The sequence below is a fragment of the Carassius gibelio genome, chromosome B21 (genome assembly GCF_023724105.1).
Source record: "Carassius gibelio isolate Cgi1373 ecotype wild population from Czech Republic chromosome B21, carGib1.2-hapl.c, whole genome shotgun sequence".
NCBI classification, from domain to species: Eukaryota; Metazoa; Chordata; class Actinopteri; order Cypriniformes; family Cyprinidae; genus Carassius; species Carassius gibelio.
This window is the reverse complement of record NC_068416.1, coordinates 14727997-14739919: the sequence shown is the minus strand read 5'-3', so window position 1 is coordinate 14739919 and position 11923 is coordinate 14727997. Positions and strand designations below refer to the sequence as shown.

Here is an 11923-nt window from a genome sequence, read left to right as displayed (position 1 = left end):
AGCAGGCTGTCTGCCCACCTTTGGTCACCCACAGCAACGGAAACCTTTTTTATTGCAGTCACATACAGTACAGTCACATGTGACTCATGGGATTGGAATGAGAAACCTTCAGAAAGAGATGAATAAAGCGATTATGGTGATGCTTTTGTTCGGGGTGGTTGAATATGTGCCACACACCCTGAAAAGATTTCTGCCACTTGTAGTTTTAACCCTCGAAAGCCTGTCATAGGAAATAATAGTCAGAATTTAATTGATGGAACAGTTTATTCAACCTTACCATAGAAGAACCTTGAATTAAAAAGGAAACCTAAAGAAGGTTTTATGTTTTGTATCATATTTGATATGTCAGGCTTTAATGGCCCATAATATTGATACATGAGGGAGAATATGGAGCTCATTCTTGGGAAGAAACAGTGTGTGCTTTATTCAGAAGGCCAAACTGAGCAAAAATGCAATTTGTTGCAGATTGTGTTTATATGTTGCAATTCTGATATCTTAAATTTTTAGGCCCATATCAGACTTAAAAATAAGACGATATTTTAAAATATTAAATCAATGGGCAGTATAATATATAGGCAACCTTACTAATTTCACTCCTCATCTTCAAAACGGTTCTACTTTTCCTCATAAAATAATAGGACTACTGCAAATGTTTCTAAAGTTTAGCACCTGGGGTTTAGATATTTTACAAATAAGAAAGAAATTAATGAGGAAGTAGCGCCCCCATGTGTCACTCTTAATAGTTTCAGCCACAGACATCATATGATCAGCGGCAAACAAAATAAAAGTCCTGATTTAGCGCCCCAGTAATTCCTCAAAATAACATATACAATTACCGCGTCTAATTTGTCAGTGTAGTATTAAATAACATTCTTATTTGAGTATTACAGGATTTAAAAATACATGTAGTTTTGAATTATTATGTCTTAACCATCTTAAAGACGTACTGAATTTTGGAAAGCTGATAGGAAGCAAGCCAGGCCTGCTGATGTCACTTCCTGACAAAAGACTCATTCTGAGATTCGGAAGCGACGAGTATTTTATCCTTGTTACAGGTAATTGCATTTTTATCAATCAGTTAAGCATTAAAGGTACTAAAATATAAAGGTATCTTTCATTGTATAAATGTATTGCACATGGTACAGTGAGCGAATAATCCTAATAACGTTAAACATGGTTCAGCAGAAAATTAACTTCCTCTAAAATAATTAAAGCACACTACAAAATAATCTGTTTGATTATAAGCGGAAGTGTTTTGCTAGTTAAAATGCACCTTTTAGATCAGCATAAGCTAATTCAGAGTCATGCTGCGTCTAACACGGAATCAATTAAATGATAACGTGTACTTCTGTGTGGAGACCATACGCATGCGCAGAAAAGAGCAATATTGCTTTTCTTTCAAAGATCAGTTTCTTTCATGTTAATTCTGAGCCGATGTTTCCTCTTTACAAAGACATGAAGCTGAATTTGGTATTAGCTGTCACTCTGATGTCCATCCCCATGGCACTTGTGCAAGGGGCTGAGAAGAAGAAACTACAGATTGGAATCAAGAAAAGAGTGGACAACTGTCCTATAAAGTCCCGTAAGGGAGACGTGTTGAACATGCACTACACTGTAAGTGTCTGACTGCTCTGACCTAAATCTGATTCTTGCCCAAAAACATAGCCGCCTTCTTACAGTCTTGTTTTTATCTGCAGGGGAAACTGGAGGATGGGACAGAATTTGACAGCAGTATACCGAGGAATCAGCCCTTCACCTTCACTCTTGGCACGGGACAGGTCATCAAGGGCTGGGATCAGGGTTTGTTGGGGTGAGCAGCAGCACTACTGCATTTCTAGATGATCTGAGGTTACTTGTCATCAATCAGGATAAGGATTTAAAGAGATGAACCTAAAGTTAGTTTAATAAAGAGGAATTAAAAGATTAGAGCCGTTGTGAAACTGTTAAATATGTGAGCCTTGACCACAAAACCAGTCATAAGGGTCGATTTTATTTGATAAGTAAGTTTTCTGTTGATGTATGGATTGTTAGGATTGGACAATATTTGGCTGAGATAAATCTGTTTGAAAATCTGGAATATGAGGGTGCAAAGAAATCTGAATATTGAGAAAATTGCCTTTAAAGTTCTCCAAATGACGACTTTCTTAGCTATGCATATTATTAATCAAAAATTAAATTTTGATATATTTACAGTAGGAACATTTACTAAATATCTTAATGGGACATGATCTCTACTTAATATCCTAATGATTTTTGGCATAAAAAAGTGCTCATTTTGACCCACAAAAATTATTGTTGGCTATAACTGCAAATATACCATTGCTACTTGTGACTGGTTTTGTGGCCCAGGGTCACACACATTGGCATGTGTTTGTGATTTGGCTTAGTGGTCTGCAAATAGGCTCAAGTGTGTTAAGGTTCAAATTTGACCTCCTTTCCTTTTTTCTTTCAAAGTGATTTAGCATGTGATGATTTAGCATTTGAACGATTTTAGCATGTGATGCTCCTTCTCTTAACTCTTAGGATGTGTGAGGGTGAGAAGAGGAAGCTGGTTATTCCCTCTGAGCTTGGTGAGTATGTTATGGAAATGTAATATTTTCCATGAGTTTCAAAATCCATCACAAATGTGTGATTTTAGACCACATCTTCATATATGTGTCTGTTTAACTACAGGTTATGGTGACAGAGGAGCACCGCCTAAAATTCCAGGTAAGATGATTAGCAATTCTTTCTTCAGTTTTTAACATGGAGTCTGATATCAAATTAATATATTTTTTCTTCTAGAAATAAATTAAAGATTAAAGCGTAATATGTTAGGGATTGTAGAAGGTCATACACCACAAATTAAAGTAGCTTTAAGAATTATTTGGACACTCTTTTTTTTCAAATTTTTTTAAAGCTCCTTAATCATCATCATCATAGCAGATATACTGGCAGAATACTGTCTCACTTTACAAATCTGCTTTCCCACTAGGTGGTGCCACACTCATCTTTGAAGTAGAACTGCTGAGCATCGAGAGAAGATCTGATTTATAGTGACAGATTTGTGGGCCTGTCAGTCTTAAGCATTTAAAGTCAGTGTGTGTGACTCACTTTAAAAAGCTTTTTCAGATATTCAGAAGGTTACAGGAACAAAAGTAGCTTGGTAATAACACTTAAAAAAAACTGTGATGTTTCCCTTTCAAAACAATAATGACCCCACTTTTCAGACATGTATGTAGCACCATTCTTTATTTGCGAGTCTTACTACACGTATTTGGTTGTGAGAGTGCACACAGTACAGATTTTGCCAATCCAACAAATTCTGATCTTCAACATACGCATTTCTCAAATCGTGTTCACTTGAAATTGAATAAACATTTTATTTACAAAAGATATGAGGGCTTTGAGCTTCATTTAGCATTGACCTTGGCCTACACCACCAAAGCACGTTCATTCTTAGCCTTCTTCATCTTCATTTTTGTAAAAATATCAGATGTAACAAATTGGCAAATTCACTCTCAGTATTGCTACTCGTCATCCTCAAACTAGCTTGATTTTCCTCAGTCAAATGATATCTAAAAGCAGTAATACTAAACACAGACCTGTCTTTTTTCCCCCTAAAAATGGTAGATTAAAAATGGCTTACAAAACACAAGTTCACAATTCTCACCCCCCCCCCCCCCCTCTTTCCACATTACATCAACACACCCCAAAATCTGAAACCCCACATCTAAAAACTACTATTTTCTGGCCTGCAAAAAATTATTCCGCCCTTACAAAAGACAGCAGATGTGAGAGACTGACTAACAAAGAAAGGGGGTGAAAAGAAATCAGCTTTTTCAATTATAGACGGAGACATCAGGCCACGATACATGGCTGAACAAAAGTGTATTAGTGAACAGTTTTACTGTAACATCAACCATTCGATTCCTTTCCCTAAATCACCACAGGAGTTTTAAGCTAAAGGGACACTACCACACTCTCTACATGGAATATGTGCTGAAACAGTACTAAGACGAAGTAAAAAAACAGTTTTGGCTTGGCTGGACTCGTATCGTTGATCTCCGTTTGACAGACGCTGTGGTGTAGTGGTTGGGTCTGCATGCCTGCGTCTCTCCTCTGGGTTTGGAGCGACCGGTTGGTTTTGCGGTGGTGGGAGGAGCTGTGTTGACCTCATGGCGTCAGCTCTCCTTTCTTCTGGGGGGTGTTGAGTTTCTGCATCCCTCGGACCTTCTCAAGCAACGCCGCTATGAAATCCTGCAGGTGGCCAGAGCGAGAATTATGGCAAGAAAAGGCATATTTCTGTCCAGAGTGAGATTAAATGAAGCATAATCGCATTGTAATGAGTGACTCGGTGGCTCTGAGAATATCACGACCGCCTGTAATGAAGGTAATTGCTAAAGCTATTAATATTCCAAATGGCACTTACATCATTAGGCTTATAACAGTCGACCAGCAGCATCTGAAAACAAAAATAGAAATGCCTTTCAGACTAATCTGCTGTTTTTCCAACTGTGTACCAGTGAAAGCAGAAAGCTGTTGCTAAACGCTGAAATAAATCTCCAGATGAAAATGTAGTCTTCAAAAAGATTACTGTCAAACCACCTGCAGATGAAATGTCAGAGGGATGCTAGAGCGCAATTCAGCACTGAAGGGTGAACGTTAATATTCTTATGAGGAGATATCTGAAGTGAACAGAATCAAGTTAAATGTATTAAAGATCTGATTAGACCTTTACTCGAATGGCTCTCTCAACATCACTGGGCAGATCCAGCAGCTCATCCACATCTATTTCCAGCTCAGGCACCTCGTCCTCCTGTAAAATACAGAAACACTGATTAGAGAGACGTTAACGGGGACTTCTGTGGAAAAAAAAGTCAAAGTGAATAATTCACAAGCCACAGAACGGAGGTCAAGTTCATAACTATGTAGACCAGTATGAGGTGAAATCAATCAGGCAAACATCTCCTGATCTCAGAGAGCCAACAAGGGCTGCTCTACTATAATTTTCATATCCCACAGTGTCCCACAAATGTGCAAAAACTGTACGTTTAGCGTTGTAACAGCTTGTCACAATTGATAACTTGTGCCCTGCCCTATCTACCACTGAAAGGTACATATTGGTACCCTAGAGTAGCAACGTATGCCCCTTAAAGGGACAGTCCACCCAAAAAAATGAAAAATCTGTCATTTATTTTCCTTCATGTCATTCCAAACCTGTATGAATTTTTTTTTTTTTTTGCTGAAAATAACACAAAGGATATTTTTTTGTTGGTAACCAAACGTTTTTGGTTCCTAATGACTCCTATTGTATGGAAGTCAACTGGAACCACTGGGAGCTGTAATCAGTAATATTGTGAAATATTTTTACATTTAAGATAACTGATATCTATTTGAATATATTTAAAAACAATATTACTTTATTATTTTGATCTAAGCTGAATTTTCAGCATCATTACGCCAGTCTTCAGTGTCACATGATCCTTCAGAAATCATTCTAATATCCTGATTTACTGTTTGAGACATTATTATAATTATTATTGGATTATCTGATGAATAGAAAGATCCAAAGATCAGCATTTATATGAAATAAAAAGCTTTTGTAACATTATACAGTATATCTATCTATCTATCTATCTATCTATCTATCTATGTGTGTGTATATATATATATATATATATATATATATATATATATATATATATATATATATAGGTTGGAATTATACAAATGATATATTATACAATTTAATTATAGAAATTAATACTTTTAATTAGCAAGCTTTAATCAAGTGATGATAAATATATTTGTTACAAAAGATTTAAATTTTAAGATAAATGCTGTTCTTCTGTACTTTCTATTCATCAAAGAAACACCAAAGAAAAACAATTATACTCAGCTGTTTGCAACATATTATATTAATAATAATATGTATTTATTTATTTTTGTGTAGCAAATCATAATATTATGATTATTTCTGAAGGAACGTGACTGGTGTATAATGATGCTAAACATTCAGTTTTGAAATCACAGGAATAAATTCAGTAAATTCAGTTTATACAGTATATCTTAGGTTTTCGTTGTACTCTTGATCAAATTAATGTAGGCTTGTTGAGCAGAAGAGGTTTCTTTAAGAAAAAAAAAAGCTTTTGGGTGGACTGCACCTTTAAGACTATACTGTAAACCTTTTAGGGGTATATAAGATACAGAGTTGCCTCGGTAAAAAGCTGTTGTACTCCTAAAGGTATCATTTTTGCGTAATTTGTTTCTGAGAGCAGAACTCCAGCCATCTCTGGCCTTTGTTCATGACATCCTCTCTGCACAACAGGATGGGCTGATCCTCATGTCGGTGTGCGACTTATTGTCTGCTTGTAAAAAAATAACAATTTCCATTCACTTCCTGTCAGCTTACAAAGACAACATTGTGTCTCTATCCACACAATGCTGTCGGATAGCTTCTTAGATTGAGACACAGAACGTGAATGGAAGCACAAGCACAGCTCCAGCCTCTGCTCTGTAAAGCCCAGGATTTATGTCTTATTGCAGCTAGTTTGCAGACACCCTCCTTTTCATCAAAGAATCACTCTCATTTCGCTGTTCCTGCAGTGCTATTAAGCACCATTAGTGAGTTTATATGTTCTGAAGGAGACGGGGGAGGAAAGCTGCCTGCCGTGGAAGGAATTGTCACAAGTTTTGTGCTATTGCAGACATTAAAAAAAGCAGGTCTGTTATGAAACCCTTCACACTGACCCATATTGTAGAGTCGCCTTAACACACTACAGCTGACCAAAGTCTATCCAGAGGTGCTACTCTTAAAGTAAAACACCTTTTCTTGGATCTGTAACTTACTGTTACCAGTAAAAGAAATGGCAGGCAAAAACAGCGGCACAACCAAGCTAGCATGAAAATATTTATTGAAGCAACACAACTGTGTAATAATTGATAATAATAAATGTTTCTTGAGTAAATCAGCATATTAGAATGATTTCTGAAGGATCGTGTGACAGTAAGTACTGAAGTAATGACATTCAACTCGGCATCACAGGAATATATTTTTAAATATATTAAAATAGAGAACAGATCTTTCAAATTGTATTAACATTTCACAAAATTAGTGTTTTTACTGTATTTTTCCTTACATAAATTAAGCATTTTTTTGGATAATGACCAGTATGTTATCCATCACACACTATTTCTTTCAAGTAAAACGCAGCCATTAAAAGTACAAAATATACTCACAAATATAATCATTAAAGCAAAAACACATTTAAGCCAACCTTTGTCCATGCTACTCTGAAAAAAGGCCACAGTAGAAACCTGTTTAAATTAGGTTATGCAATTTGTCAGTGTGCATTGTTCTCCTATTAGGTACAAACATTTATCTTTAGTTTTTGCTGAAGGCAACTGTGATTTAAGATGTGCATTCTAAGCATCAGCTTAATTGGACCAAACATTGCTGAGACTAGTAATATAATGGACGAGTTCTCCCGTCAGACCACATTATTATTCAAATAACCTGTGGGACTCAGATGACATTTCACGGGTTCAAATATGTGCGCTTCTGTTTTCCTCTCCCTTATTATTCAAATATCACAGTTACGCGTAGGACTGTGTTCAGACATAAGAAACCATTCATCAGAAACCAAGGCAGAGGCTGTGAAGCAAATCTAATAGATTTGGGCTACTTTGGAGTATGTCAGTGAGACAAAGTGAAATGTGGATTCCCAAAGCCAGGATTCAGCTCAGGATGAGGCCTACCGCTGGGTTGAAAAGAGCAGTCGGAAAAATCTCATTTTAAGAGCTGCCTAGTTTTACATGACACATAATCTAGGTCAGTTATATTAGCCCTGGAGGTTAAGTCAAGCTTAAAGTGAAGCATGCTTTGCATGTCTGAACAGATGACATCATCACAATGGCTAGAAGGGTGATTCCAAACATCTCAGGGGGGTTACAAAGAAGACAAAAAACCCCATCTTGACCAGTGTCAACTACTGTAAATATGTGCAAATGACATAAAAATCCTAATCCGTGATACCTGGGTTTCATGTATCTGTTGACATGAATATATTGGTATCGTAATCCATGTCTTTGTTCATGCAACTGGAGCTCCTTGCTCATATAGATCTGTTACATTAACATATGTTGCAAGCCCACTTTTCAATGAAATATGAATGGATGCATTATGCATAAAGAATGCATTAGGTGCTATTTGTTTCCCCTCGCTTCACCTGTCCATGAGGCCCACCTTTGTTTTACGGCTTTGTCTGTAGTTCAATCATGCCACGCCCTTCCATGTGTAAATGCATAACCATAAAATCAACATCGATTGAAAATCAAGACATTAAAATAAAACATGTCATGCTGCTCTTAATAAGCAACAATTTGTGAAAACAAGGCAGTTATCAAAGAAAATGGACATGACAAATGGAACGAGAGGAATACCGGTGCACGAGTCCTGAAAAGAAAGATCTGTCATTCCTTGCAACAAAGGACTGCACGCGATCAAAGCACTGACAAGTGTTTTGTGTCCTACCTCGCAGTCGTACAGATTCATTAACTGGCTAACTATCCACTCCTCCAAATTCAGTCGCCTCCTCAGCTCTTTTCTGTCATATTTTACGGTCACTCGTCCTTGCTTCTGTGGCACTTCTTCTTCGGTACCGGGAGGTGTTTGAAAATAAACCCGGGGTTGAGGTGTCGTTTCCGGACTTGTTACCGCTGCCATTGTCCCTATTAATAGAAGAAAAAAAAACGTGAGGTGGATTTAATGGCTAAATCAATTAGAACAACAATTCAAAAGAGAGAGCTGCTCATGTGAACATCCATGTTAGAAAAAAAGTGCCGGGCCCCCTTTTCTTTAAATGGAACAGACCTTTAGCTTACAAGGAGTCCGTAACGGTAGACTGGGATCAGGCATGCAAGGAGCTAGAAAACAGAAGAATTCATCAGACTAATTGTGTGGCAGTGGTTTATCAAAGTCCATCTTCCCCAAATCGGTCCATCAATTGTCACAGAACAGCTTGAGAGCGCCTCCAAGTGTCCGCGCTGAAATACTAGCGATGTCGTGAACGAATCATTAGGAACTTTTGAATCAATGAATCAGTAGATTCGGATCTTTTTAATAAATCAGCGAAGCGATTGACTAAGACAGACTGACTCTCTACTAGCACACTAATCTGCTCAATTTTACATTACACTACTTTTATATTTAAGAAATAGTAATATGTAGAGATGTAGTGTATTATAAATGCAGCTAAAGTTCACTGTTCACACAGTCAATGCATTTCTGAATGGGAGTTTGGATAATCCCCTAAGGTCCGTGGTTCACACAACCTCAAGATACTTTCACCGTTTCACATTTTATTCTATGACATAAAACACACCAGTTACACCCCACTCGTGATTTTATTTATTTTTACTGTTATGTTTCTTTAAAGAGACGTCTAACAAGTTGGTAAATGGTACTAGTTGTCGGAAACATGTAATGTCATCACGCCGGACAGTTGATTAATTTACAGTATATTCAAATTGTAGTATAATTTACAGTACAATTAATTGTACCAATTACTAGTTTACAGCAGTTTGTATTGTTGTTTCACAATATGTTTGTTCTTGTTGTAGTTGCTTTGCCCCGAAATGCATTTACATTAGGCTACATTTACATTATACATTTAGCAGACGCTTTTTCCAAAGCTACTTACAATGCATTCAGGTAATAATATGAATATTCCATGTAAACACCACGTTTACCGGGTTAGTAGTGGTGAAAGTGACACTTTAGCTGCATATAGTGCTTAAAACCAGAGCTTAAACGTTGAGGGACCACGTCATTACGCAATTACGTCAAGGCGCTAAAGAGGCGCGAACAGTATCTTATTTGAACCTTCTTGAAATGAACTGTTCAAAAGAACCGAATCTCGAAAGAATCGGAGCTTCTATCAAATACCACCACCAAAATGTTTACCTAGTCTATATGCAGGTTGTGTCTACTGTTCTAATAGATGATAGATTAACAATTAAAAATACATAAAACTTTCAGGTACAGATATCGTGATTTTTATTCTAAAATATATTATACTGACATTTTATACATCTGTGAGCCCCCCCTTCTTTCCTGTATGTGGACTATTCCATCTAAATCAAATATCCTGTGCCTGCTTTCTCTCTCTCTTTATGCCGGCGCACACATTGTGCTTGTGCCAAGTGACCCTTACTGTCTCCTCATTTCATGGTAAAATCCAACATTTTGTATTTTTTTCCAACCCTAATTGGTTCATTCACTGGCACTGCAGCAAATCACTATCATTTCTGCATTCGTTGAATTTGAATGGCCTCAAGCTATTTGATTTAGACTTTCCTTTTTAGATCACTTCTTTATTAGGCTATTATTTGATTTGGTAATTGCTTGGCTACAGATATCTCTGTATGATGAAAAGCAGTAAAGCAGTAATTTACTTACTAATACAATATAAATTGCTTATAAATATTACCATAATTTAGTAAAACATCTTTCCATCATTATATTATAACATCCATTCATTTCCACCCATTTAGTGTATCACAATATATTTTTCCATGATTGTTCAGCTCAGCGTTCTTCATTAGTGATTAAATTCAAAGGATAAAAATTGCAATGAAATTACCACTGCAGGATGTGACTAAAATTTATCCAGAGGTGGGTTCATTTACTTTACAGAAAAGTAATAATAAAGTAATGCACCATATTATGCTGTTATACTGTTAATTTTTTTCTGTGGAAACTATTTGCAGGATTCTTTGCCGAATAGAAAGTTTATTCAAATAAGAAATCTTTTATTATTATTATTTTATCAATGTAATGCATCCTTGTTGAATAAAGTAGTAATTGTCTTTGACAAGAATTCTTAATTCCAAACATTTGAACTTCAACAGATGTGTCAGTAGAGGGCAGCCTATGATTGCTTTACTTCTGTGAATAATGTCTAGTGAACCACACTGGTGAGAAAAGCCCATCACGTGAATGCAGAGCTTTTGTTTAGAATTGTATCTTCTTCTTATTCTTCTTATTTTTTTTAATACGCAGAAACTAGACAGCTGTTTGACTTATTCTTTACAGCGGAATGAGTAAATGGACAAGGATGTCATGCATATACACATTTGGAACAACTTGATCAGTATAAAAACAACAAATGCATTTTAGTTCATTGTGAATAACACACAAAAAAGACCCATCCATAATTATTATCCTGGATCCAGTTACAGGCACTTCTCTCTGTTTGCAGAAAAAAAATGGAACAGCAGCGAAACCCGATCTGTCAGACACATACAGTAATATCTGTTGTCTGAAAATGCTCCATTGATATTTCTTCTTCTGTGATTTGCTGTGTCTAGGGCAGACCTTGTATAAAATACAAGTAGCTGCCAACAAGGCCGTTATCCTTCTTTTTAATGCACCGTGTAATTGGTTCAGTGGCCTCTGTGTGCAACACACCAGCTCTGGATTATGAGCTCTGGGTCCTGTGGGCCTCCCTCACTCTACAGTCACCACAAATCCAATCTGCTGGTACATGTTGCCTTCTCCAAACCATTTGGGATTATAATTGATCTTAGCGTAAGTGTTTAAGATGAAAGAGCTCTTCCAAACAATCCAGACATGAAATGTTGCATAACCACTTGTCTTTGGTTTAAGTATTGGATAATGTTCAGACTGAGCATTCAGTTTTATCTCCCTATATATACCCTTAAGAGTCTGAGCTTGAGAGGCACGGTGGGAAATCTTCTGTGAAAACTTAAAAGTGTGCCTTTTAGCCTTAATCTAGTCTCTCTTTTGGGCCATGTTCCCTCTTTTGAGGACCTGTCGGTCATGGAGATTGCTAAAACAGAAATTAGACAGCAGCTTTCACCCATCAAAGTAATCAAGCTATGTCCGATAAACACCTGAATGGAAGTCTGCTAAGCCTCT

General features: G+C 36.8%; 2 protein-coding genes across 2 annotated transcripts; one reads left to right on the top strand and one right to left on the bottom strand.

Annotated features, from left to right (window-relative positions):
* The first annotated feature begins 896 nt into the window (after positions 1-896).
* Positions 897-3375, top strand: LOC127986468 (peptidyl-prolyl cis-trans isomerase FKBP2). The gene is made up of 6 exons (XM_052588735.1): positions 897-1055; positions 1454-1614; positions 1698-1810; positions 2524-2570; positions 2674-2709; positions 2975-3375. The coding sequence occupies exons 1-6, from the start codon at positions 989-991 to the stop codon at positions 3034-3036; spliced, it is 486 nt and encodes a 161-aa protein (XP_052444695.1). The 5' UTR covers positions 897-988; the 3' UTR covers positions 3037-3375.
* On the bottom strand, positions 3215-9018 carry LOC127986469 (protein phosphatase 1 regulatory subunit 14B-like). Its single transcript, XM_052588736.1, has 5 exons — positions 8855-9018; positions 8516-8712; positions 4715-4798; positions 4412-4444; positions 3215-4239 (listed from the first exon to the last, which is right to left on the bottom strand). The coding sequence occupies exons 2-5, from the start codon at positions 8705-8707 to the stop codon at positions 4156-4158; spliced, it is 393 nt and encodes a 130-aa protein (XP_052444696.1). The 5' UTR covers positions 8708-8712; positions 8855-9018; the 3' UTR covers positions 3215-4155.
* Positions 9019-11923: the final 2905 nt, after the last annotated feature.

Excerpts from the sequence above, each read along its gene's own strand:
- LOC127986469 (XM_052588736.1), bottom strand. The coding sequence starts at position 8,707 with ATGGCAGCGGTAACAAGTCCGGAAACGACACCTCAACCCCGGGTTTAT. Across the intron at positions 4,445-4,714 it reads AGAGAGCCATTCGAGTAAAG|ATGCTGCTGGTCGACTGTTA; the intron begins GTCTAATCAGAT and ends TTTTGTTTTCAG. Across the intron at positions 4,240-4,411 it reads ACTGTTATAAGCCTAATGAT|GATTTCATAGCGGCGTTGCT; the intron begins GTAAGTGCCATT and ends GGCCACCTGCAG.
- LOC127986468 (XM_052588735.1), top strand. The coding sequence starts at position 989 with ATGTCACTTCCTGACAAAAGACTCATTCTGAGATTCGGAAGCGACGAG. Across the intron at positions 1,056-1,453 it reads GTATTTTATCCTTGTTACAG|ACATGAAGCTGAATTTGGTA; the intron begins GTAATTGCATTT and ends CTCTTTACAAAG. Across the intron at positions 2,571-2,673 it reads GGTTATTCCCTCTGAGCTTG|GTTATGGTGACAGAGGAGCA; the intron begins GTGAGTATGTTA and ends GTTTAACTACAG.